The sequence below is a fragment of the Paramormyrops kingsleyae genome, chromosome 8, assembly GCF_048594095.1.
Source record: "Paramormyrops kingsleyae isolate MSU_618 chromosome 8, PKINGS_0.4, whole genome shotgun sequence".
Lineage (NCBI taxonomy): Eukaryota > Metazoa > Chordata > Actinopteri > Osteoglossiformes > Mormyridae > Paramormyrops > Paramormyrops kingsleyae.
In genome coordinates, this window is record NC_132804.1 from 19641059 (window position 1) to 19668964 (window position 27906).

Below are 27906 nucleotides of genomic sequence, written 5' to 3' on the forward strand. Positions count from 1 at the left end.
GACACCTTGACTGCCACTGGGTATCAGGATGAAATCCATGGACCCATTGTCAGACCCTACGCTGGTGCAGTGGGTCCTGGGTTCCTTCTGGTGCACGACAATGCCCGGCCTCATGTGGCAAGAGTAAGCAGGCAGTTCCTGTAGGATGAAGGAACTAATAGCATTGACTGACCCCCACGCTCGCCTGACCTAAATCCAACAGAACACCTCTGGGGCATTATGTTTCAGTCCATCCGACGGCGCCAGGTTGCACCTTAGACCGTCCAGGAGCTCAGTGATGCCCTGGTCCAGAACTGGGAGGAGATTGCCCAGGACACTATCCGGCATCTCATTAGGAGGATGCCCCGACATTGTCAGGCATGCATACAAGCATGTGGGGGCCATACAAACTACTGAGTACGATTTTGAGTTGCTGCAATGAAATTTCGGCAAAATGGACCAGCCTGCCGCATAATTTTTTCACTTTGATTTTCGGGGTCTCTTTGAATTCAGCCCTTTGTAGGTTGATCATTTTAATTTCCATTTCATGGAGCAGTTTTTTTATTACCTTGTAAGTATAGTCTGTAGGGTTTGCAAACTGCCCAAACATTTTTGGTGTAGCTAATTTTAGGTTTATAACGGAATAATATCGGTTTGCCGTAAGAATTCCCGTGTGGGTCTGAAAGCACGCCTGTCATGTCAGATGCGCGAGTTGGCGGCCCTGTATTATTCTCCATCTGAGATATCGAAATTAACGTTAAGTTAATGTAATCAAAGACATAACACACTATGACTTAGAAGCACCTGTTGGGCACAAGAGGCTTTGACCAGCACTGTCAAAGACCAATCCTGACCAATCCTACATTTAACATAAATAACATAAATTAGCTCTTTAAAACACATCTGCCTTAGAACAAAACCACACACTAAAATGAGAGCATTTTCTTAACTGTCTCTTCAATGACTTTATTTCCCCCAACATAGTTTTATATCAGATGGAAGTACAGCAGTCTGACATCCACCCTCAAAGTGTGAATGAGCCCTAGTCACATTCAGCCAAGTTTGCCAGCCTCAGCAAAGCTCCTCTCCAGTCTCTCCAGCATCTTACTGTGCTGCTGCTGCAACAGAAGGGTTAGCTCTGGCAAACCTTGGGGGTTAAAGGCAACAAAAGGCATTGTTAATTACAAGTACAAAGTATCACAGGACAGAGAACAGACACTATTAAATGTGCTTTTTATAATTGCAAATAATTGTCAATTTTGCATTGCACTGAAATGGAAGTTGAAGCGTATTCAAATAATGACAAATAACGATTATAAAACTGAGGGAAAAAATAAGGTCAGCCACCCTTCTCTCTTTATAAATTTAACATATTGCCCTTTAACCATTATATTGATTGCTCTGTCTTTACTTTACTCCAGATCCATAGATTCACCTGAAGTAATGAAGATTAGGTTTTTTTTATCCTAGGCTTGAGAAACAGCTATTTGAAAAACTTTATCTTATGCAAATACATACATTATGGTTGGAATAAAATTCAACACTTCAACAGTGAAATTAAATCTATGAAATGACTGAAACTGGCTTTAACAACAGTGGGAATAAAAAAACAAACAAACACAAACAATCCCAAAACAAGACATAAATAAAATGGCACTTCAGGTCCAGTTACTCCCGGAAGAAAATTCAGCTTATAAAGGAGACCTCTGTAATATGCATATATTAGCCCAGCTGTAAACATTTGGTCCTTTCAGACATGTTTTGATACATTATTAAATGTCAAAGAATTATTCTAGTGCTTTGCTGTATAGCAGACATGCAGATATATATTTATGCAATCAATGCAAAAATGTACATAGTGGTTTCTTGTGAATAACTGAAGTTTGCATTTCAAAATAAAAATATGTATATTGTCTGGGTGCTGGAACAGACACTTGGCATAAGAATATAAGCATTTATTCCATTTGCTGACTATAGTCAGCAGGCCAGTTCGGTCCTGACATGGCCTGGTTCTGAACTGTAGATGTGCGGCTTGAGCGATGGCACACAGATTAGGACTGACTCTGGGTTCGATGAACTTTGTGCAGATGGAGGCCCTGCATCGTTTACCATGGTTGCAAGACACGGGTAGTGTTACAGTGTATGGACATTTGCGATATCCCTTTGCAAAATTCTGCACATTTTGTGTCAGATAATATCAAGTGCTAAAAAATAAACAAGCAAAAAAAAAAAAAAAAACTGCCCAGTTTGTCAGGAAGGTTGGACATTTACTTCACATGCTGCGTCTTTGGTCTGTTACAGAATTGCTGTGCAGAATTGCATGAATGTCCTAGGGAAGTCCCATTGGCACCAGGCAGGATCACTGCTAAGCCATATTTTTAGAGCTCCAGAGAGGAATTTCCCTTTGGGATCAATTAAGGTCATTCTATTCTAATATGAGGTGAGAGAGTGAGAGCGATCAGGCACAGGGCGGCCTACGCCAGCTCTGAGAGGTCCAGCGGTGGGAGGAGCTCCCTCCAAAAGGTGAAGTGGCTGTAGTCCGGACAGTCCAGCGAGGAGGCCCTGCCCCGCACCACCAGGGGGAACACATGCTCCACCAGCTCACTCAGCCGCGAGTACCTGACACAGAGACAAAGAGCAGCCTGTCACACAGCGGCACCAACACTTCCATGCCAGACGCCGAGGACAAGCTACTCACGATAATTTGTTTCCCTTGGTTTTCTCCTGGATCAGCTCTCCTTTGGGATTGACGGTGAACATTCTCATCTCCGGCACTCCCACCTGCTTATAAGCATAAGCATCCTGCAAAAGGCGGCAAAAACGCGGATGCAAGATCACTGCGTGAAACCGCTACAGAATATTAAGTGGCGACCGTCCAGAAATATCTTACATTGGTCCTGTTTCCAAAGGCTGCATAGAAAGGCTGCTTCTGTGGGCTGAAGAGGTCACGGATGTCACTCAGGCAGGCGATCTTGAACACCTCTGGCTTCTTTTCAATCACCTCCCTGCAGGAGACCACAAAGGCATCCCATATTACCCTTAGAGCTAGTTAAATAACCTCCCCCACCCCAGTAGGGGGCGATGATGGCATAAGAGGTTACTGTACCTGTGTAGTGCAGAGAAGAGGCTGCTGGGAGCGAGCAGAACGGGCCCTTTGGGCAGGACCGTCCCCTTGTCGTTGACCCAGTCCAGGTAGCCCTTTGTGATGTCTGCCATGCCGATGGCACGCGCTGAGCAGTACAGGAACTTGTAGCCGTTCCTGATGGAAAGACAGGCAGTAGTGGACACTGCACTAAGCAGGGCACCGAGCCTGACTATCAGCACAGGCTGCTAAAAGATAGGTACATAGACCTGTCATCCCCATGGGATAGGGAGAACACATCCCAACACATCCCAAATGCACAGGATCACAACAATGGAAGGATATTTTCCTATAATGTTAGCGTGCCCGGGGGGGTTGGACAGCCAGCTGACCTTCAACCCCCAGAAGTTTTTGTCTCCCTACTTGGGAGGTTTTTGTTCCTCTCCTCTGTTGTCATCTGGCTTTATTTCTTTAATTTCCTTGTCTTTCCTTCTCCCTGTTTTTGTATTATTTATGTTGTAATATATCTCAACACACCCATGAATAGCCTTGGGGAGACTCTGTAGTGAAAGGCGTTATACTAAAATAAACTGAATTGCATTGAAAGTGGCTTTACTCCTTTAAAGATCAGTGTGTAAAAGCATAAAGGGTCAGCAATTGCAAAAAGAGAATGGATGCCAGTAAGTCTAAGGGCATGCAGTCTAAAAAAGGTTACTCTCATGTTAATGCATGCATGTCGCACTTGAGCTTACTGGTGGATTTTGTGGTAGAGTTTCGCGATGCCATGGTGAGTCCAGTCCTTCCCCAGCTGCGGCAGAATGTGCCCAAGGGCGTCAGACCTGTGAAGACAGAGTGAAGCACATCCGCCCAGCTGCTACCTCACGTGAAAAATGACAGCATGCTGCTTGTTTACTTCTGCCCATCTGCACATTGTATATATTAAGCTGCTCACACATGATTGGCTGTTTGCAGAAGCAGGCCGTTTGCATTAATGAGCCGCTGAGCATAACTGTCATTTCTAGCTAACCTATTGGGAGTAGGAAGTGACCATATTAGCTAATAACAATTTAAAAGGCTATGATTATTATCTATGTTTGTTTGTGCATTTTAATATTTCCCATACAAATTATAGATTAATTTTAAATTATGAGCAGTGTGCTTAAGTTGTTAGTTTTTGTTAATATTGAATTACACCCCAAATAGACCCTTGTCATGATTCATTCTACTCAGCGCTATTCAGCAAGCCGTATGGGGTTCAAAGGTCATGATTTTTTTTCCTCAGTTCAAGCATCCCATGGTAACCATCCACAAACTCACTTTGTGATGGTGCCATCGATGTCTGAGATGATGACCTTGTCGTCCCAGTTCCAGAGGTAGATAGCAGCCTCGCAACGACACGTGCCCTGGTACTGTGTGGTTACGCTGAACACAACTTGGTTGGCTCCCTCCCGCAGATTCAAACGCTCCTGAGATTGAAGGAAAGAAAGCAAGCATATATAGTGGCAGATACAGTGGTACCTCGGTTCTCAAACTCACTAGAACTCAAATTTCTTGAAAGTCGGACAAATCACTTTGACCTAGAACTCGATCTGAATGTCAGAAGTCGAACCGTGAATGCTGACCTAATATAAATTGTACGCGCCAGGAAATGAGTCATACTACAATGCAATTCTTACTTGAATGCCTTCTTCACAGACTGGACGATTAACCAAATAAAGCAGCGCAACATTACAGTAACTAACAATAAATAAACCACTAACTTACGTGTACTATTAGAGGATTTATGTCATTTATTTAAACTTTATTTTACCAGGTAAATTAACTGAAAACCAGTTCTCACTGCTTTACGTGATATTCGGGAGAAATAGCAGATTACGCATCGGAACTGCCTGGGATACAAACGTCATGCGTGTAACTAAACTCTTCAGCCAATAAGGGCAAAGGTGTGTCGTCACGGAGGCGGTTCCAGTTTGTGCAGCCGGGTGAGAGGTCGCAATACATACGCATTGCGTCAGGATCAGAATGCGTTGCTTTAAGCCAGCGCTGTAAGCAAGTCGAATGCACACAATGACCGGACTGGGGAAACAAACTGAAACGCCGACTTAATACAGAGGACTAATGACAAAAACCAGAAACAGCTGATCACATGGGGATCCCACACGAGGTTAACGAGAGGGCGTGGCACACAGAAGGAGCAGACGATCGGGGCAGGACAGGGGTAATGTTGGGATAAGATCTTTATCGTTTTGGAAGCCATTAAGAAAAAAATGCTCTTCTTGTTTTATCCTATTCATTTTGTGTTTAAATGCTTTAAAAAAAAAAAAAAAAAAAAGTAGGTGTAATTTTAGGGGGCTGGGAACCAATTAATTGGTTTTTCATTATTTCTTATGAGAAAAATTCGATCAGAACTCAAACTTTTTAGGATTCGATCCGGAGTCCGGAACGGATTAAGTTCGAGAACCGAGGTACCACTGTATCCCCATGGGCACATCCCTCTTCGTCTCTCTTCTCTGGCTCCCTATTGGTGCTCGCATCAGATAGAGAGAAGGATGGCTGGTGGCTGACCTCCATCAAAAGGCTCCTCAAGACCTATGTCCCATCTTGGCCCATTCAGTCAGCAAACACTATTTGAAGCTCCCTCCACCTTCAAGAAACGCCTCAAGAGCCATCTGTTCCACGAATTCCTCTACTAGTCTGATGTCGCTTTCACATTCCCTGAATGTTCTTATGTTGCACTTTCTGGTCCTTGATTAGTTTTTCTAGTTTCTTGCTTTGCTAGAAGTTGTTGCGCAGCTTATGCTCAAATACTGCTTACACTTGTACCTGGGCATTCACTGGAAGCTCAGCCTAAATTCTGTACTGTAACTGGGCATTCACTGGAAGCTCAGCCTAAATTCTGTACTGTAACTGGGCATTCACTGGAAGCTCAGCCTAGCTGCACTTATACCTAGTCGACTGCTTGACAAACGTATGTTTGTAATGTGCTATTCCTTTCACTTGTATGTTGCTTTGGACAAAAACGTCTGCTAAATAAAAAAATATCGCAATGTAAGTTGCTAATGTGAGCTAGCGTGAGCTAGTATGGGTAACATGGGTCAATGCAGGCCAGTGTGATTTGGCTGGTATGACAGTCGGGGGCAGTGTGGGCCAGTTCGCGGGGCAGGTGCTCACTATCTGCTCGGAGGAAAGACGCAGCGACTTGCGGTACATCTGAGCGATACAGTGTGTGGTGGACTGAGCCTCTGTCAGTCTGGCCTCACTCATCCGCCCGAGGTCGTCGTCATCACTGAAAGTCCCGCCCCTGTGGAGAGAGACAAACCAATTGGTCATGTGAGCTTAGTCCAATGTGGACACATTACAAATCAAGATATGAAATACCAAAACAATGTTTTGGAGTACCATCTCGAAAATCAAAAATAATCGCAATGGTTATATTAAATGCAGAGGACACATTTCATTGTTGCGTACTGTGTGCTGTGCTGTGTTAACAATGACCACTGATCACCAAATTCTAATTCTAATTCTAAATGTGCCAAATATAATAGCAAATTAAAAATGATGTTTTAAGCAGATATGGTGGGTCTTTTTGGAAGAAGCTGGTTTGGTGTCAGAGGAGAGAATGGGTTCCGTACTTCATGGCTGAAGGACCAGCAGATGGTTCAAAGGCCTCTGGTCCGGCTCCTTCTCCACCTTGCTGGGACTCTGCCTGGGATGCAGAGGGACAGTTAAGTAGCTAAAGGTCCTCTGTAATAAGGTACTCAGATCTACCTCACCTTAACTATAGTATATTATAATATGAAACCCTCAGCAGTAACTAAAACATGCAGAATTTGCCAGCATTGCTGATGAATTATCCCCCAAACCCCTTACAAAATTACAGAACACAAATTCTAAAGAATGTTTGAGATTTGCATATGCCATGTGCTTCTGACACTGAATATACTGTCCTGACCAATTTTTGTGTGATACGAAAAAAAAAGCTTATATTATGTCTAGGTCTGTCTGAAACTAGCAAAATGTGTTTCTTCCCTAATTGCTAATAATGTTTCTGGTCACAGCCTAATGGTTTCAGCCTGTCAATAACCATCTATAACATGCTTATTCAAGGTCATTCAAAGAAGAAAGATGACAGGATCGTGCACTTTCTAGGAAAGCTATACCTGATTGCTGTCCATGTCTTTGCGCCTCCAGAACCACCACCGGCCGGACCTCTTGGGCATCTTCTGCTTCACCAGCTGATCTACGGTGGCCTGTAGAGGAAGAGGGAGATGAACAGGCAGTGCTCACTGGCTTTGTCTTCAGGTTCTAGTACCGGTATAGGTGGGACACAATTAGGTGTTCTGAGCTTGCCCTGGCTGATGAAGTACCTTGGGCAAATTCTTCTGGAAGGCTTGCATTGACAGGATCATTGGAGCGGCTACAGCCCAGTTGTAGTACCTGAAATGGGAAGCACTGGTTCATAACTGGTGGATCTGAGATATAACTTGCAACTCAGGTGACAGCATCGTTAGAATTAAAAAGGGCTATTTTTATGAAATTGCATTAAACTCCAGGAATAGAAAATGATTCATAATTAATATATGCTGTACAGATCTGTCTCTTCCCCACCCAGCCCAGACTGACTTTGAGTTGATGCAGATGACGAGATTGGGGTCTTCGATGATCCCTGGGTTTTCGGCCAGATCCTGAAAGCTTACGATGTGCTCCATGAATTTTGCTGAAACGGGGATAGACCCAGAGAGGAACATCAACAGCAGGGTTCACAGCAAACGGCGGGGAGCTTCCGGCCACTCAGAAGTCCCCTGTCCTTTACCTTTGTCAATATGGCTCGTGTCTACCACCCTGCCACAGAGGGACAAGGTGACGTCACACAGGTCCCCAGTGGAGTCCGATAGGTAATCTGTGCCACTGTCCATCGCCCCGCTGCCCACTGACTGGGGGGACTGGTTTCCGGACTGGGAGCCTGATTCCACCCCCCGACTGCTGAGATCCATATCGCTGTCAAAAAAGTAATAAATAAATAATAATAATAATACTTTTTAAAAACAATTCCATTTCCAATCCTGACAGTCTCAGGCCTGGCCCACAAAGCAGGACTGAGCACCTTTTAGGGAAGTAAAGAGATGCCTCCTGAGGGTCAAGTTTGGAAAGGTCGTCCAGGTAGATGTCTGCTGGGCCCAGGTGCTGATTTCGCTTACCTGTGGGAAGAAGTTTCAGTGCAGCTGTTATAGCACAGATTTTCATCTATCAATCCAACATTTCAAAAACCATTACTCATAATCAGAGGCGCAGCGACAGGACAGGCAGGGCAGGCGATGGCCTGGGGCCGCCAGCGAGGAGGAGGCCCCGAGGGCGGCTGATTATAGGAACATAAGAACATAAGACATTTACAAACGAGAGGAGGCCATTCGGCCCACGGGGAGGGTGGGGAGGATGGGGAGGACAGGGAGGGCGGGGAAGCACGGGGAGGACAGGGAGGACAGGGAGGACAGGGAAGCACGGGGAGGGTGGGGAGAACAGGGAGGACGGGGAGGACAGGGAGGGCGGGGAAGCACGGGGAGGACAGGGAGGGCGGGGAAGCACGGGGAGAGCGGGGAGGACAGGGAGGACAGGGAGGGCGGGGAAGCACGGGGAGGGTGGGGAGAACAGGGAGGGCAGGGAGGACAGGGAGGGCGGGGAGGACAGGGAAGCACGGCCGAGCTGCTCCTACTTCTCTTTTTCTCCTGTGTGTCTTCTTTAGTGGCTGTCTCCAGGGAGCTGCTCTGATTTTCACAAGTACCGCCCTCTTCGCTCTTTTCGGCCCCCTCCTTCACCAGAGCCATCCCGGTCACCTGACCGTTGGGGGAGCTCTCAGTCGCAGTCGTTGGTGTGTCCTCCCCCCTCACCACCACGCAGGCGAGACAGCTAGCGCCCAACTGGCCACAGGTCTCTCCCTCTGCCGCCCCCTGCAGGTCGTCTTGAGGCAGGCCACCACCTCCATCTGGTGGTGGGTCAGGAAGTACCACCACCTGCAGGCCTCCGGTACCCAGCTCTGAGTCCCAGGTCCCAGGGGGGTCGTACTCAGACGGTGGCAAGCTGGTGCTAACAGGTGCGGTGAAGGGAGGTGGGGAGTCCTCCGCTCTCCACACCCCCCCCGGCCGGGGCTCAGGTCTCAAGATGGTCACGCAGCTCTCCTGGAGGTCAGGGTCTGCATCAAAGGAATCTTGCCGGCGGATGGTGCGGAAATGCGTGTTCTCCGAGAGTGGAATGGTGGCCATGTGCTGCACTTCCTGCGCCGGCCTGTCACTGACGCACACCTGGAAACACAAAGTGGGGCATCACCGCTGGAGACCACGCTGAGAAACAGCACCACCACCCGGCCATGATGGAGAAACTCAGGGACGCATCTGAAACATACTTCAGTTCATTGATACTTCAATAGCCTCTACTTTTCTGGCAAAAATTTACTTTGATGTTGGAACATTGCTGGTGGGATTTGCTACCATTCAAGACTGAATTGATATTGGGTGAAGGTCCATTTCAGTGAGTTTATGTGGCTGACCACTTCACAACAGATGTTTTGCCCTTCACACTCACTTTACTTCTGTTTGGCAAGGATAGCTCTAGCAAGGCAGAAATGTGGAAAACTGATTTGATGGAAAGATGGTGTCCTGTGATGTTGCCAAGGGGAAAGTCACTAACCTCACCTGTACAACAACCACCCATTCTGTTGATAATGATTGTTCCAGGTGACTTCTCTTAACTCTGTGCTTAATTATACACCTGTGTTAGCGGTGGGCGTGGATTAAGCAGAAAATTCCTCTGATTCGTTAATTGCATTATAATATATAATATTATATATATTATTTCCATATCAACCATGTTGCACCAACATCTTACATTAAAATGTCCAGTGCTAGACAACACACATGAAATTAAGTGCGATACAATTCTCCCAGAAGTCTGTATGCTTTTGTGGGCCCCGGCTAGCGACCCCTGACCTTTGGGAAGGCCCCCCAGTTCCACTGCATCTGGGGTCCTGAAGACTCGATGGACTTCATTAGCAGCTCTGAGTCACTCTTAGGGGACGAGGCCCGGTTGTAGAACACACTGGAAGGGAGTGATGACATCACAATGGGAAACGAATGAATTGGCAGGTAGCACAGATTTACAATGCACCCTAGTGACTAAAAGGTCATAGGTTTGAGTCCCAGTAGGACCCCACTGCTCCAACTATATCAACAACTAAATGTAGATGAACCAAGATGGCCATGCTACTACTGCTTCGGGGCAAGAAGGAAGGCCTCACCTCTCAGGCGCACACTCCCCATCGGAGTAGGGATAGAGCTCTCGGGACTGGCTGTTCCCCATCCCATCCTGCGGCTCCTCCGACAGCGAGTAGTACACAGATTTGCTGCTCAAACCAAAACAAGTGGAATTATATGGGGGACACGGAATGTGGCGTTGGCTAGCTTTAGCATTAGCATCACGTAGTGTTCCCTTTATTCATGCTACCCAGCACCTTGCCATTGGTGGCGTCCCACATGGCAGCTAATGGCTAAGGGTTAGCGTCGCGCACCTGGAGAGAATGGCAAGATGAGCTTCATCTTTGTGTCCCTCTGCCTCCACAGGTTCCCTCTCGTCGGAGGACGAGCTAGCTTCCTCCCGGTGGGCGTCAGAGCGCGCCCGCCGGCGCCGCCGCTTCTTCTTGCGGGATCCGGGGCAGGGTAGCGAGTCGGGGGCCTCGTCGTCCTCTGCATCTACCATGGGGATGGGGGAGGTGCATAGGTGTGCCGGGAGCCTCTCCTGGGGACGAGATGGCCTGAGCATGTCACCGCTATCACTTCACCCATCATCATTTGCATTCAGTGAAATGACTCACATATGACACTTTAGCTACAAGAAGAAGGCCTCTGACTGCGCCCACTCACCTCCAGGTCCTCACTCTCCTCCAAGAAGAAGGCCTCTGACTGCGCCCACTCACCTCCAGGTCCTCACTCTCCTCCATGAAGAAGGCCTCTGACTGCGCCCACTCACCTCCAGGTCCTCACTCTCCTCCAAGAAGAAGGCCTCTGACTGCGCCCACTCACCTCTAAGTCCTCACTCTCCTCCACGAAGAAGGCCTCTCCATTGTCACCAAGCTTCATGTGCAGCTCCACTGGCTCGCCATTGATCTCAATATCCACCTACAAGACAGAGAGGGGCTGAGAATGAATGTGTGCCCCACCCCCCAACCCAAATCCTCCTCCGGCCCATAGACGGTGACCTCCACTCACCACCTTCTCCCTGGAGCGCAGCACCCCCAGCTTGCCGAAGCGCACGTGGAAGGGGGAGCACTGCAGCAAGCCGTCGGGCTGCCGCACCACGATGACATCGATGCCTCCTGTGAGCGTGGCTGGGTTCAGACCCTTGTACAGCTCCTTCACCGTCACGAACACAGTCTCTGCCAGCTGGCCCACGTAGTTCATTGTCTGTTTCTGCAGGGGACAGAGGGAAGGGCAGGCGTCACTGGACAGAGTGCAATACAGGATGGCTCCAACCCGAAAACGAACCCGCGCCGAGTGATGACCTAAAAAGTCCACGAGGTCCATGGTGTTGCTATGCTAACAATACCATCCCCACTCCCACAAAAGCTCATGCATCAACAAAAACACTCTGGAGAATAATACAATATACGTGTCTGGCTAATTAAGTGCACTGCTTAGCAATTCTTACCTTAAAGAGACATACACAAAAAACACAGGTATACACCTAACCCTAACTTAGAGGGGAAAATGCCCCTATTCAAAAGTAAAAACAAACAAAAAAAACTACTACTTGAAATGGAAATTCAAATTTGTCAGCAAATTAACCAAACAGAACATAACAAGACAAATGGTTGTAAAAAATTGCTTTTTTCAGGAATTATCTAGGAATGTGCGAGGAATAGATGAAAGACATATAGCAGTACCACCCGCAGCTGCCGTGGCGTTTCTCAGTGGCCAATCACTTCCTGCGAGCCTGACTCCTCAACTCCAAAAGGCTAAACGTCACTAGGAAGTGGTAGCTATAGGACAATGTACAATTTTTTATCTGAAGTTCCGCATCAAAATCAATATGGAGTCCTAATTATGTCAGTAACATGTACTAAGGTCATCCTGTCGTTTCAATGTAACAGCACCTCCAAAGAGAACCTAGGGAAATGGGATAAATGTTTGGTAGTATTATTATAATGAGTAAATCTGTTACAGTAATAAGACCAAAGTCCAAATTCAAGTACACAATGATCCTTCCTGGGCTTAACCTCCTGAGTCCCGGGCTTTTGTTTGGTCTGCATGTTTTATTTCCTTTAGCTATTTGGGATTAGTAGGACCTCATAATCATAAAAACCAAACATTATTTTTTTGAACAATTAATAGTTTCAAATTAAAATGATGTCCTTATATGAGGACGTAGGGTCTCAGGAGGTTAAACCTATTAATTCTGACTTCCTCCTAAACTTTATTCATCAAAGTGAATTGCTTTGAGTACTCATTGTCCAATGAAATAATTCAGCTGAATCTCATAATGGAAATTACATCAAGCTTAATTGGACTATTTATACTACAAATATGAATTAATGCTCAGTCATGATTTGATGCCAGGCTAACTTCTGCGGACCTCACCAGAAATGGAACTACCAGTATTTCAATAAAGCTGTTTAATACCAATTCCTGATAATAAAATAAAAAGAGCTACTGTGAATGCTAGTATGTTTTGTGGAAAACCTTATACTACACCAAATTTTCTGTAATGAATAATAATACTGAAGGATGCCATGAGTAATAGTAAGTGTAATAGTAACTTGTTTTCAAATGTTTGTACACCTGTTGGAAGTACATGTCTGCAGCAACCTGAGAGTAACTGAAAATAAAAATGCAACATTTATCCTCCAGCGAAAAAAACAACCATTTTAAAAATGTGTTTTTCAAAATGTTGCCAATTACATCTAAAATGTATTGGGTAAAGGTTCTCCGGTGTGTTGAAAATGAAATATTCAAATTACTTTCAAATCGATTATGACGATGAATTTTCTAACGTAGGTTTTATTCAGCCTCCCAAGACAGCTGCCGTTCTTCCAGAACAAAGCACAGAGCATTAAATCAGTGTGACACTTCCAGAACCTGAACTTGCAATGCACTTTCCTATCAGACAGAGGACCAGTGGACTATAACAGAACACATAACAGAAACAAAAGAATGTTTTTAACAAAGGAACAGTTACGTGTAGCAAATGTACAGTGCTCAGAAACCCTTTGGACACTTGCTTAATTCAGTAAAAATATTGCAAATTTATTGGCTTTATAATAAAATTAATCACATAATTCATTTGTTTATTTCATTGACGAGCAGTCTCATTGGGTGCTTTTTAATTAATAACACCTTTGCAATAACATAAAATCCCTTTGGTGCCAGTAACTACAATTGCAATCAACAGCAAAATAGCAAGAATAGAACTGAATGAGCCAGTCAAAATATTCTAATACTTAATAAAAAGAAAATGTCTGAGTGGAAGACGTGTAGATATGTTAAATATTGTTTGTCGATGGACTTTTGTTATCGCAACATTTTTACAGAATTAAGGAAGCATCCCAAGACTTTCTGTATATATACCTCCATAAGCCAAGATGATCTCCTGTGCACTACAAAGACAAATATAATTAAACAACTGCAATGGGTTGGCACCCCATCCTGGGCTGGTCCCTCTCTTGTGCCACTAGCTTTCGGGATAGGCTGCAGACCTCCCACAACCCTCAATAGAATGAGCGGGTACAGAAAATAGATGGATGGATATTTAAACAAATCCTTATTTAAAATACTCCCAACTGCTTACCCACAGAAAGTGGGGGAGATACCCCATTTCTGCAAGGTTTGGATCCCTGGACTTGCAGCTGCCACTGGACACCAAAACTGCCCGCATCACCTGCCTCTATTCCTCTTCCACTGTCCGTTAGTAACCCCCCTCCCCCCTTCACCTACTTGATTAGTCAGTCTCCCTTCTCCACAAAATTTTTGCACCCTATCACCCTCATAGTCTGCTTCCTGCTGCCCCACCCCAACCCCACGGCACCCTCCACCATTCTGCAGTGCTGCAGCTTATGCACATGGGGTTCAAGGACCTGTCACATGAGTACAACCCCAACAGACCTTTCAACAAAGAGGACGCGAGTTTGCACACACAGATGAATTCCACACTCTGACTGGTGCAGCACAGGTCAATCCTCAAATGGTCAAGCTCCTCTCAACCAGATTGTAAACACTGGATGGCTCTCTTTTGGGACCCGACTATCTGAACCAAACCTGCCTGGGTAGGATTCGACCAGAAATAACACAAAGGTTTTGGAATTTTTCAGATAAACAATAAAATATTAACATGACACAAGCCATTTACATCATCACTGATGGCAAGTCATAAGGAGGATTTAGGAGTGATATATCATTTTAAGCAAACAAATTCCAGAAATGGAAATTCTGCTGGAAAGAACATGATCCCTGTACATGCCGATTGCTCACCCTTTCCTTGGACAGGAAATTTCAAGTGTTTTTTTCTGTATTGGTCACATTGCAACAGAAAGCAGTTTTTTTTTTTGGATCAACAAAGTCAGCCAGCGTAGCGAGTATTTGTGAGAGGGATTGGAGAACAAAACCCTGGTAGAGTAAAATGTGCTGAATTCAAAATAAAAATGCCACATATCTTTCCATTTGTATTCTACCATCTACTTGTCCTTCCATAAACTGGGCTAAATTTTTACCACTAATTTTTTCACACATCAGTCATTATCAATGACAGCAATATAACATTTAGCTTATAACTTAAAAAGCCTGCAAACTTCATATGTGCAGGCAGTGGATGTACAGATGGGACTCAGGCAGTGTCCTGGGGGGCAGGGAAGCATGTTCCTGCTGGACAAACACTGTCTGGGTGTGCCTGGGTACTTATGGCTATAATGGCATTATGTCTTAACACATACCCACATGGACATGCTGGCTATGAAAACTTAAGCTACTGTCCAATTTCTTCAAAATATCTCATAAAAACTAGACATTCGTTTTGATATGTAATGAAGTACTAATTTTTGACACTTAAGTAAAAAAAAAAGATGTCAACTTACAGAGACACGTTCTATTTACACCAATCGATACATATAAATACACACACAGTCATGTGACAATATTATTTTTGACACTTTGCAAATAAAGTCTCATTTTAAAGTAAATTCAATATACAACTAGATTATGAAGCTGAGTAACAAAGCGGATTCACGAAGCCTTCCTTTTTGGCGAGAAAGACGGTTGCTATTCCATGACTGCCTGACTAATGCAACAATGTTAAACATGAGCTGTAACCTTTTTTGTATCCTTTGTGTGTGTGGTAAAGAGATGTGCTGTTACACTTTGTATCTCTGTGCTCTTTCTAGGTGCCAGTAGTTGCTGTGTTGTATCGTGCCCGAGTTTAATCTGTGCTGTGCGCCGTTGACGTTCTTCGTCGTGTTTCTGTGTCTCTCGCTCAGTGGATGGAATTATTAGCCCAGGCTGCTAAGCTAAGTGGCTAACAATTACATTTCAGCTGTCAACAACGCTGTGCACACCTACTGCAATAAAGTCACACAAAAATATCGTCGAAACGAGCTTGTTAACTAACTAATGTAATACTAAGCCCAATGATGCTAAAACCAGTCTTTCGACGTTGAAACTAAAAAGTTAAAACGTAAATTCACTTACTTTATCGATTGGTTAAAGGGGCATCACCGTGGACGATGATCAATGTGGCGCCGGTAACTTTTTCAGAAGCTTTACAATCTGAACTGGAATCAGATTTCGCACTGCTGGCCACGGCTTAGATCAGTAGGTACACAATGGGGTACTGACTCTGGGTCAGCTATGACTGCGACAGAGCGCCGCCTAGAGGTAGCTTCCTATTTCCGGTTGTGACGCTGTTACTCACTCTTGTAAGAACTACGTCAGTGTTTCTTTTGTTTATGTGGAAAGTACGTGTAATTACTCGAAAGGCGCTCCTTTGTGTCTTGCAGCGAACTGGTCTCTCCGACATCATAGAACTGTGCAATGCTTGTCGGTCGCTGCATAAACCATTCTCTTATGCTTGGATTGTATAATAAACACCACAATAAAGGACCTCTCATCGTAGTGGAGCTGAGTTTATGCTTGAGCATGGAACTGATACATTTTAGTTCCAGTAAGAGATATGTAAATTTGTATTCTATAAGCCCAGGGACCAGGTTTTATTGGTGTCAAACCCACCGATGCTGTGCGTATGACAGTGTTGCAAACAATGCACTTTGCTGACGAGAAACTTTGTAAATTCTTTGTAAAACGAGGGGAATAATTTGTCACTACTACAACGGCATTTCCTTGTTTGGTGATTACAGTATGATAGCTTGTTTCTGTGCTATAAATTGCTGTGATTATATTGCATAATACCATGTGAATTTAATGCGAAAAAAACAAACTTCTCAGCTCGTCCACGCAATAAGAATCAAAGCGTTCGCATGTAATGAAATGTGTAAGATATTTTCATAAAGACTTTCCATGCAAGTGGAGTAAAGAGCAGTAGCACAGAAAAGGCTGACAGCAATAAAAACCAAGCTGCAGCGACGGCATCCCAAAGAAGTACAATGAGGAATCAGTCATGGGAGAATTCACTGCCTTATTAAGCCCCTGGCCAGCCGGAGAGTGCAGATCTCTGCCTCCTGTCGCTCCAGATACAGGCCCACAGAAGTACACACTGCTTTTTTTTCTCTAAATAAGGCAGTCTTATCTCAGTTCCTGTAAATTCTAAGCAACTCCCAAATATCCTGAAATCCACAGCAGTGGCAACAGAGCGCACCCAGCACATTCTTTTGCCTTGTATGGGTAACTCGCGGCTGTGGGCGGGGCATCCTTGGGAGAAAGGCGGCCTGCCATTGGCCGGGAGGGAGGATGGAGGTGCGCTGTTCAAGGCTGATGCTTTAAACAAACTTTAAGCTAACGGTCTCTCTCCTTGGGAAGCACGACTAGACAGAAGCATTGGAATCCTAATATAATTCCTCTAAGGAACTCAAGGTGAGCTTTATATTCTTCTTTTGCCATCTACAGTGAGATTTGTGCTGTTTTTTTTTGTTATATGTCCGTTTAAAAACAATGCAGAATTAATTATGACACTATAACCGTTCAAGACAGGTATGCTCTGCATACTCTTACGATCACGATGTGATCCTCCATCTCCACACAGCTCGGTGGTCTGTAGGCTTTGCCACTAATTACATCAGATAAAAAATAAGCCATTATTTTATCTCTTGCTGTACTCAATGTCTGTCAAGTTGTACTGACTTCGCACTCTGTTGACACTACAACTGTATGCCCCTGTAGGGAGCCAGACACTTATATCCGTGCAAGTGAAGGAAGTGAGGGATGTAATTCACTGAGGCAATTTGGAACAAAAAAAATGTGAACTCGCGCTACATATTGCCAGATGAACTTAAGCAATACCAGACACCTAGCTAAAAGCAGTCATTCAGAACACCACGATCGTAGCAAATTTATGCCATTTGTAAATTTTAAATACATAAACATTGTTCAAGGACGTAGATGTATTTTATGTGCTTTTTTCCGTTTTTTCTTTTTAATATGGTTTGTTCAAGGTGTTTAAAAGTAGTAATTTTATAAGCCTGCCTTTTGTTAAAAACGGTCAAGATGAAAGGTTACTTCATTTCGCTGCAGAAGTCAGCTGTGCATGAGGAACTTATTTTAATTAGAAATAGGATTGTAAGTGTTTAATCAAACGATTTACTGTTTCAGTTGTTTGAACATTAACTGTTAGCTGAGAGAACATTTAGTCTTGCAGAGAATTTAACCAATGGCCTATACTAATGAACGAAGTCAATAATTATTTAATGAAGAGTGGCACAGTAACCTCACACCGAAACGGTTGTGGATCTGTTTCCTACCCTCACTCTGTGTTTCTGTGGGTTTCCTTGCTCAGTCTGAGGCAGTGGACCAGGTGGACTGTCTTCTCTGAATCTCCCTTAGTGCATGTGCTGTGACGCATTGCCTTCCCATTGAGGGTGTACTCTGTGTGTTCTGGGATGGGCTGCATGTTTCCCTCCACCCTTTGTTAAACTGAGATTCTGAGAGAATGAACAAAGTATTCAATTAAGTGTAAATAATACCTCTCTCGCATGACACGTGATGGGAGTGAATGGAATTCTTCTGCTAGTGATCGATTCAATCATAATTGCCCTATTATGTAAAAGAGAGAGTGTGAAATGACATCTCTGCTGCCAGATTTGCATGTGGTGGTGAAACACTAACATTTTGAATGCACACAGATGAGAGAGTGATAAGGCAGACCCGACTGTCATTTGTTCATTTCCATCATCGCTGTGGATTTGTTTAATTTATCCGTGCAGTAGAAAGGAGGGGCGATGTGGTCCTCAGGCAGATAAGGAAAATGAGGATCAGGAGTAGGAAGGATTACTAGAGGACGTCTTGATGTCTGCTGATGCACAGCGTTGTATATACAACATTGTAGTTGTGCATCTATGAAGAGCAGCCCATATCTGGACTGAAGCCTGGAAAAGGCAGTCATCACCATACCCAGGACTGTACAGAAGTCTGTCCTCACATTCCAAAGGTGGTCCCTGGTTATAATATGACAGAATGAATTTTATTTTTTTACAGAATGCTAGATTTTTTTTTTTACTGATATTAATTCATAAGGACGTTCTGCAATCTCTTGCAATCAAGTCACACATTTGATTTTGACAAATTATTATTGGATTTACATTATTTACTTAACATTATTTAATATAGATAAAATATATAGCTATGATTAATATTCAGGGATTGTGCTTTAATGTAGAAACCAAGTGTATTGAGTGAACAGTAAAACATCTAGTATAGATGAATTATGGCATTTCTGTTTAAAAAGTGCTCTCTTTCTGTTAAAATAACCTTTGGCTTCTAAAAGCAATGTTTTATAAAAGCCTCAATGAAAATTTTCATACAAGAAGAATATGGACAAGTCACATGGTGCTGATTTTGGGAATTTTACTCATCATGGTCATCATTAAGTTCTAAGTCCTTGTTTGTGACCTTCAGAGGTTCTTTGATCATCTTGCATATGCATTTACTCATCCATTGGCCCTTTACGCCTGTTGCTTTCCTTTTTCCACAGATCCATCCAGCCACCAAGATGTCCAGCAAACGCACCAAGGGGAAGACCACAAAGAAGCGCCCACAGAGGGCCACGTCAAACGTATTCGCCATGTTTGACCAGTCCCAGATCCAGGAGTTCAAAGAAGCCTTCAACATGATTGACCAAAATCGTGATGGTTTCATTGACAAAGAGGACCTCCATGACATGTTGGCATCTCTTGGTATGTCAGTAGAAAGCTTGGGAGTATAATGGGCTGTGATTCCGAATCCATAATGGCCCTCGACTCCAAATCCAGGCCTTGTTTTCAGTTCTCCCAGGCAGTTTAATAATGACTGATTCTGATTGGTTACAGAGGCTTCACACCTGGCTCACTAGTAAAGGTAGGCTGGAAAATCAGCAGGACTCGGCCCTTGTGGACCATGATTTGAATAGGCCTGCTGTAAACATTTCAAATCCAGCCTAATGAAAGGAGGATGAACAAGATTGAGAGTAAAATTATGTTTTGGGAAGCTATTTCATGATAATATGCAGGCATAGTAGAAGAACTGAGAAAGAATTATGAAAGAAAATTTGCATAGTATTTCCAGAACATCCTAAATCGTAGTAATTGAAGAAGAAGAAAAAAAACAGTCGAAACCCAAAGTCAGTCAAGTGGTTGTTGTGCACTGCTGATCTCTGACTCATTTTATCCCAAGGCAACCATTAAACAAAGGAATGTGGGTTAAGACAGGAAGTGATTAATGAGCACAGTTACTCCACCATGCATTGACAATGAAGCCGCGTTCCTTCATTACGCTTACAAAAGGAAATGAAATTAAGCTGCCATCACTGTGTGTATCCCAGGTAAGAACCCGTCGGATGAGTACCTGGAAGGCATGATGAGCGAGGCACCAGGCCCAATCAACTTCACCATGTTCCTCACCATGTTTGGGGAGCGCCTCAACGGCACAGACCCCGAGGATGTGATCCGCAATGCCTTCGCCTGCTTTGACGAGGAGGGATCCGGTATGATGGATTTCAGTCAGCCTTATCCAGACCAGCTATAACAATGCCTTGTATCACACAATTTGTAGGCAATATATACTGCATAACTGTTAAAATATTCCCATGGCTTTTATAAAACATTAAAAATCTCTAGCTCATTATTAATCAGCAACAGCTCACAAACTGCTGTTAATTTGTGTTTAGTCTGAATCTCTTTTCAGTGCATTTTATTTTGTAAATTATCCGGGTGTGTCTTTCTAAAGCAATCTACAGTAACACAAGCGGGCGAATAGTTCCATAGTTAGTAATTGTTATCCATGTCCTGATTATTTACTCTGGTAAATGGACGCAGACCCAGTTTATTTGGTATGTGGATTTCCAATTCTGGAAGCACAATGGTGATGTATTACAGGGGTGATCCATGAAGACCATCTGAGAGAGCTCTTGACTACCATGGGTGACCGCTTCACTGACGAGGAGGTGGACGAGCTGTTCCGCGAGGCCCCCATTGACAAGAAAGGCAACTTCAACTACTCCGAATTCACACGCATCCTCAAGCATGGTGCCAAGGACAAGGATGATATTTAGAGACTGGCTTTTTACTTCTTCCACCGATGACCTCTGTCGCTCACTGCAATACTCTTCCGCATTTGCACTTATACTTTCAATGCCAAAATAAACAGGAAGTTGTCTTCAAGTGAAAAGTGAGCTTCCCCCAAATGTGCTGGTTTAATCACCCAGCATCCATAGCAGGTCTCACCACAAACCTTGGCACAAGTCCATCACCATTCTCCCAAAGTGACTTAAATACCCGAACGCAGTTCAAGATGTGAAAAGTAAGGGTGCACTTTTTAACTTTTTATCAGTACCAGCTTGTGCAAGATGTGTAACCACCATGAAAATCGCAAACTCAAAGCGTGGATCTAAAATCAGCTTTAAGGCAGGTCATCAAGATCTGCAGATTAAGGGCTTTTCACATTCCACCAAACAGATGATTTGGGTCATTCAAGGGCTAAAGGAAGACCTCAGGCATGATGACTGGTCCCTTACCTTAGAGATGCACTCCGTCTGCTGTCGTTTACCATTTGTATTCTCTGTTGGAATAATAAAAATATTCCCTTATGTGATTTGAGGTTATTCTGCGATACATGACGCATTCCACTCTTATCGTAGTTCAAACCGAAGAACCGTGACCAAATTTCATCACTCAGAGGAAGGTGTACATGAAGCTGATAAAGGCTTTAACAATCGCTGCCATATCTTGTGGTTTGTACAAGCAGTAATGGGAAAACTGGCACAATTGGAGGAAAACAAGCCTATCTGACTACTAGTGGGTTTTTTTTCAGCCAAGCTCCTTATCTTTTCGCTTTGGCCTCTAAACTGAACGACAGACAATGGAAATTACTTTCACCCTAAACACATTGGTGGGGGAGGGGGGCTTAGGCTTCAAAGGCGGCCATAAATACCCGAAAATTCAATAAAAGTAGGGGGTATTACCCAGAGGAGGAAAGTTCAGGTCCAGAAAGTAAAAATCTGGACCAAGGTTTTGTTTTAACCAACCACCTGAGTATTCTGTGAATGACATTGAATGCTGAACTGGTTGGTTGAAATAAAACCTTGGTCCGGATTTGTACTTTGTGGACCCGAACTTTCCACCTCAGGTATTACCATATCAGTTTGATAGAGAGTTTGATGATGTAGTTCATGCAGATGAGTTTAGCATAAACAAATCTGTATGAACTCCAGCCGTCACAGGCTGCAGTGTGGCACCCCCTAGTGGAAGGGCAACACATGGCATGCAACTCAAGAGCCCCAGTCAGAAAGTGCAGCAGCGTGACAGCCTATGTTGAGTCCCCTTATACCAGGAGTGGCCAATCTTATCCGCAAAGGGCCGGTGTGTATGCAGGTTTTTGGGATAACCTGTAGGTCAGCTGTTCAAACCCAGGTGTGAGGACTTTTCAGCCAAATCAGTCCTCTAATCAGTAATCTAATTAAGGAGCTGCAGCGAAAACCTGCATTCACACCGGCCCTTTGTGGATAAGATTGGCCATCCATACCTTATACAGTAGAACCTATAGATCATCATCCTCCAGCTGCAAGCATGACGTTCATGATGACTTAAGTAGACTCCCCTTCAAGGGAACACTTAGAAATGCTTCGGAAACCAAATACAAGCCCCTACATAATAAATTAATTTGAAACAAGTGTAGGAAAATTAGCCTTTTATTCTCCAAAATGCACATACAAAAAGGTACAAAGTTTAAGACTACAGATTGATAGCTTGAAGAGGTTTGCTTCCTGAATACTGCGGCCCATGAAGTGGCACCCAACCCATTATTCCAGAAAGGCACGATATGCCGAACGTGAGATGAGATGCTTAAACACATCAGAGCGCAAAGATGACCAATATTCCCATTGTGCTGCAACATTGTTAAGAGGAAAAAACAACAACAATGCAACACTTTACATTTGCATCTATAGCCTCACATTCAGTTAATATGAAAATGCCCCTACAGGAACATTATCAGGGATATACATTTTCAGGATAATATAGTGTGATAGGCTGGTGTCCAACTCACTTTGAACATCACATTCTAGGCAGAAATTTCTGACTGATCCTAGTCACACAACTGAGCTGATAAACTGCAGTTTCAAAAACAGGTAGAATTGGATTGTTACACTATCATTAGTTAGAACTCAAATCATGACAAAAAGTGGCTTCTTCAGCTTCTCCCTGTGCAGCACAAAACAGTATTTCAGATTTAATGCGCAATTTGAAGCTGAAATACTGCTTTACTTAATTGCTTACCTTAAGTATATTTGCACTGAATGAACCTAGAGTAATAAATTCCGGGCATGTAACAAATGAGCAGCAATTTTCGGGGTCGTCCCACCCAGGAAAACGTTTTGTTTCATGGAAACCGTAGAGTTGTTGAGGGGAAAAGTGGCTGCAAAATTACAACCTTCTAAAACGAATTTTGAAAAAATAAAAAGTCTGACAGTCCAAACTCCTCCCCCAGGGTCAAATAAAGCACGAGTCCTCACTTCTGAAATGTGAACAGCCCACGGAGAGTTTAGACCATCTTTACCCCATCTGAGGACTTTGGAAATGCTCTAATGACACAGTGATCAGTCCAGCTGGTCCGCTTTCAAATGCCCGGCATTCCTGAAGGAACCTGGCAGCGGTCTCTAAATACCCCAGGGGAACGAGGAGCCACAACACAGACTGGCATCCCCTCCTTCCTGGGCTCCCAGCAGACAGGCCAACGAGCCGCTCACAGCAGAGTCTCTCACCGAAACTAGAACGTTTAGCAGGCTCCATTTTTAAAGTGCGTACAAAGGTTGCCTATAGAAAGTCACAATCCATTCATCTACTACTGGCAGCACTGAAAGGCAATGAAACAGCCTGAACCCATCTAGCTCTGAGCATCTTTATAAGCTTCCCACTGTAAAGTATTAAGACATCCGCCTTCTAAATGTATGTTCTGGTCTGGGTCTCAGGGTATTACATAGATAATACCAATGAAATGTGCTTGACATGTTCCTTCCCCATCAAACCTCCATATTTTACAAAACAAAATATGAAAACCAAAACAAAATTCCAACTCATAAAAAAAAAAATCAAAAAAATCAAAGCACCTATAAAAATCATGCTACACTTGTCATACCACTTTGGCGAAATGAGCAAACTTGGCCTGTTCCCCCATCGTGAGCGAAGCTGGGGCCTCAAATATGAAAATAAAACTGCCATGAGCCAACGCTACATTCCCTGTGTGTTTCATGGCCTCATCAGTTAACCACCTCCCGCACGGCACAGAGGGCGGGCCGAGGGCCCCATGTGGTCAGCCTGCCCTCGCCGCACAGCACCCCCCACACAGGGGAGGGGCCGTTCATCTTCTCGGTTGGCAAACCATGTGTGGTACCAGTCATTGGAGTATCCCACCCTGGGGATTTCTGATCATCTGCGGAGTCCCCGTCCGCTGAGATTGGTGCTCCGGGCGATGCGGGTGTGGCCTTGTCTATGTTTGGCTCCTCCTCAGAGTCCGCGTCTCCCCGGCCCGAGCTGCCCCGCTGGAGCTCCTGCTCCGCTGCCCGCTGTAGAGCAGCATCCACCAGCAGCCGCAAGTCACTGAAGTCCTGGCTACACGACTCCGGGGGTGTGGGGGGCGGCGTGTTGAGCGCCGGGCTTGTCGTGCCGTATCCACCAGCCCGTCCGGCCCCTTTGGCCACGCCCCCATCTCCTGCCCGCAACAGGGCGGGGGCGGTGTCCCTACATGGAAAGCCCAGGGAGGGGGTAAGGGAGAAGCCGGCGCTTGTCAGGATGGCAGTCGCAGTGTTGCCCAACAGGTTAAGGTCCAGCAACGGTGTGGAGCGTATCACAGAGGGACGGGGGAATTGAGGGAGCGTGCCATCCGTGTCGGCTGCCGGTTTGGCCGCACGCCGGGAAATGGTGAAGTGATTGGGGTCTTTGCCATCTTTCCTCAGCAGGTCTGGGAGAAGCCTCCGTCGGGCATTGATGAACCAGTTACAGATCTACAGAAGCACAACAGACCGCTAAGTCACTTTTCGTGATCTAGGCAAAATGAAACATTGAAAGATATTGAAAATGAAAACAGCCTGCAGTCGACAAACATACACGAGTACTGAACTCTAAGAAGCCACCACCTCTAACAGAACACCTGTTATAATACATAAAACGAGCAGAGCCAATAGCTGCAGAAGGTAAAACTCAATAGCCGTGTCGATATATCCCTCTAGTGGCAGCGCTGCACAACTGCAATTTTGGTATGACTGCAGGTCACCAGCTGTAATGACATCACGGTACAAAAATGTCAGAAAGAAGACAAATAGTCCTGATATTCTAGCAGGGCCACAGGAAACATGCCTGTCAGTGCAACGGAAACCAGACTGAGCCATGTGCAGGAAATTCCTTTAAGCAAAAAGTTAACAATCACCTTCAGACATGTACTGGGATCCAAAATAATATTTTGAGAGCAATAGGAAATAGGAATGAATACAACTCAACAGTAACCTTGTACAAAAATTGAATTATAACGAACTTGTTATTTTAGATGGCGGAACAGTTTCCAATTGCATTTCAATCCTCTGCTTTGAGGACAACAGTTTCGTCATCTAAACTGCAATTATGGGAAATTAGTATGAGACAAGTAATCAGTGGATTGATTTTTAAACATTCATCTCGGTATACAGAGTCATGAGTCAAGTGCCAGACAGGGTACAATTTGGTTCATATAACGGGTTTGTCTGGGTAAATAACATGGACATTACCACCCACGATGCTCCAATAAAAATCGGGCAACTGCATCAACGGGTGAAAAGTGTCACTTTGGGGAAATAACCAGATAAGTCTGCATGAGCTAAAAGAACAGTAATTTATCACGCATTACAATTAGGCTACATGCTAGGCGAATAGGCAATCAAGCCACTGTGGAAAGGAGACACTCAAAACTGAATAAGCCTAGATTCTTAATTTAACACCAGTAACGAGACTGGGAAAGCGAGGCAGTTACCTGTAACACAGAGAGGCTGGTCTGCCCCGACAGGCTCAGTTTTTCCTGCTCGGATGGGTAAGCGTTGAAGCGGTGTTCGTACAGCCAGCTCCGCAGGACCTGCACGGCTTCCTTTGGGAGATTCCCGCGGCGACGGCGCTTCCCCGGACCGCCCGACAGATCCAGCGGGACGCCCTCGCCCCCGTCATCCTCGCACGGGTCACTATCTGACAGCACAGAGAGCTCGGGTCCCCGGGTGCGCTCCGGATGCAGGGCTGGAGAGAACATGGGACAGGTCCCGTCGATTAATGCAAAATTTGCAAAATAAATAAATAAATAAATAAAAAGCAACAACATTCAGCTGCATGTTTATCCTGTTAGACAAGCACCATAAATCCATTCAAACTGGAGACATCGTTAAAACGTAAAATGCAAAACGTACAGAGGGCCATCAACTAAGAAGGGACATCGGGGATTACTGGTAGACATGCAAAATCCTCCCCCCACCCCCTGGCAATCAGATCTCCCGCATGTGTGAATTCCTCGACACTTTCCCGACAAAAGGGAGACACGGCGGACAATGCAAGTCCCTTAACTTGGCCACAGACACACAAAACACACACACACACACACACACACACACACAATGCTATTCCTGCAGCACCAATAAATCTGCCGCACTTCAGATACTCAAGGCCCGCCAGTAAAAACGTCCCGATCGACACGACACGTCGGCAGTGCATTACTGTCATGCAGCAGAACGAGACCGAGTCACATCTCCGCGCAGTATAGACGATTAACCAAACATGTTGTTCAAACCCACGATTCTAGGCAATTATTACTGATACGTTTCTTACTGACCAGTGACAGTCTTCACGCTGCTCGCCGCTAATTAATAATGGCAATTAATCAGGATGCTTCGGGGACACTCGCCCATTTGCCGCAGAGCCCAAGCCTTCCAGCGTGCCAGAAGGGCTGTTATCCGCACTGGCTGGAGACCATTCCCGCTCCGCTTCTTCAGCATGTCAGGCGCTGGAATTCCCCTTCCCCATAAGGGTTAATATCCCACCGAGTGCATTTAAATTGTTACAAGCAGAAACGAGGAAGTGAAACGGTCTTGAGATAAACGCATGGCAGTGTAAAGTGAGCCCCTCCGCTTTCTTAACAACCCTCCTGACTTCCAAAAATTTCCCTAGTTAAGGTTCAGCCACCATCTGGCTGACTGGCTAATACAAAAGATCCCTCCCTCCCTCCGGACACAGGCCTCCTCACTCAGCACTGTTTTTCCTGCGTTCCGCCAGATGGACACCATGCTTTAGTACTTCCCAACATAACTGTCCCACCAAATTCAGCCGCACGCGTTTGCGCTATTATCCACACAAACAAAAGCACTCTAAAACCCCGAACTTATCCATATTCCACCCCGCCGTGGCCGGAAAACAGTCTCTGTGAGTGCTGGTGGTGGGGGGTGCACGCCAGGAAAATTCAACTTACCTCTTTTCAATGTTTTCATTCTTAGGGGTGGCCGAAAATCTTCGCGAAATACGCACCTTCAGAGCGAAAAAAAATCACAATTTCAAAACGCCGAGAGTATCAAAGGCGTATTTCAACTCGAGGGCTGGTTACCTTAACGGATACAATGTCTCCCAGCAATGTTTCCCTTTAAAACGAAATCCCCCGTTTTTATCAATTGTCCCTCGGCAGTGTCTACCTGCACGCAGTGGTCCGCCCGTCCTTAGCTCTACCAACCAGATAGTGGGACTCACGATGATACCGCCCACTGTGTCTGCGTGGTCCAATCACGGCCATCAAAACGATCCACGCAACCCCCTGTATAATAGATTGAGTGACAGCGAAAGCGTAGCTTTCGAAAGCCAAGAATGCACGTTTTGTCCGGTGGCGTTTGAGCTGAGGTTTGAAAATCTTAAAAGTTTATAACGCCTCCAGAATCATCTTGGATTTAACTTAAAATACACCTGTCTACCGATGGAGTAAACCTGTTTCCTATATGATGATTAGAAAATTAAAGTCGTTAATGAACTAAGTAACCGTTCGTATGCAACGGTATACAGTGCATATGGTATTCAGCATAGAAGTATGTGTGTCGTAAGTTTAAATGTGTGGTCACCCGGAGTACAACGATCTGTTTACCTGAGAATATTCGGCTCGGTGTTTCACATGCTAATGGTAGTGAAGAAT

At 44.8% G+C, this 27906-nt stretch overlaps 3 protein-coding genes across 6 annotated transcripts; 1 reads left to right on the top strand and 2 right to left on the bottom strand.

Moving 5' to 3' along the window:
• Positions 1–917: 917 nt before the first annotated feature.
• Positions 918–18055, bottom strand: LOC111856414 (phosphatidate phosphatase LPIN2). Of its 3 annotated transcripts, none has more exons than XM_023836348.2 (20): positions 18003–18055; positions 11317–11517; positions 11131–11226; positions 10620–10846; positions 10350–10454; positions 10042–10150; positions 8772–9357; positions 8166–8259; positions 7875–8059; positions 7685–7778; positions 7429–7498; positions 7222–7311; positions 6694–6767; positions 6233–6362; positions 4379–4527; positions 3814–3900; positions 3086–3238; positions 2870–2984; positions 2678–2781; positions 918–2598 (listed from the first exon to the last, which is right to left on the bottom strand). In XM_023836348.2, the coding sequence occupies exons 2-20, from the start codon at positions 11506–11508 to the stop codon at positions 2454–2456; spliced, it is 2805 nt and encodes a 934-aa protein (XP_023692116.1). In that variant the 5' UTR covers positions 11509–11517; positions 18003–18055; the 3' UTR covers positions 918–2453. The 3 variants fall into 3 exon arrangements, with proteins under 3 accessions (XP_023692116.1, XP_023692117.1, XP_023692115.1); XM_023836349.2 differs by lacking the exon at positions 18003–18055 and adding an exon at positions 15781–15917; XM_023836347.2 differs by lacking the exon at positions 18003–18055 and adding an exon at positions 11991–12230.
• Positions 16960–21319, top strand: myl9b (myosin, light chain 9b, regulatory). The gene is made up of 4 exons (XM_023836353.2): positions 16960–17118; positions 19232–19433; positions 20057–20218; positions 20610–21319. Exons 2-4 carry the CDS (start codon positions 19250–19252, stop codon positions 20783–20785), a joined length of 522 nt encoding a protein of 173 aa, XP_023692121.1. The 5' UTR covers positions 16960–17118; positions 19232–19249; the 3' UTR covers positions 20786–21319.
• A 1085-nt stretch (positions 21320–22404) lies between these two features.
• LOC111856416 (homeobox protein TGIF2-like) lies at positions 22405–27609 on the bottom strand. 2 transcript variants are annotated; one of them, XM_023836350.2, is made up of 4 exons: positions 27419–27609; positions 27202–27257; positions 25729–25982; positions 22405–24730 (listed from the first exon to the last, which is right to left on the bottom strand). In XM_023836350.2, exons 1-4 carry the CDS (start codon positions 27514–27516, stop codon positions 23987–23989), a joined length of 1152 nt encoding a protein of 383 aa, XP_023692118.2. In that variant the 5' UTR covers positions 27517–27609; the 3' UTR covers positions 22405–23986. The 2 variants fall into 2 exon arrangements, with proteins under 2 accessions (XP_023692118.2, XP_023692119.2); XM_023836351.2 differs by having other exon boundaries at positions 27334–27436.
• Positions 27610–27906: the final 297 nt, after the last annotated feature.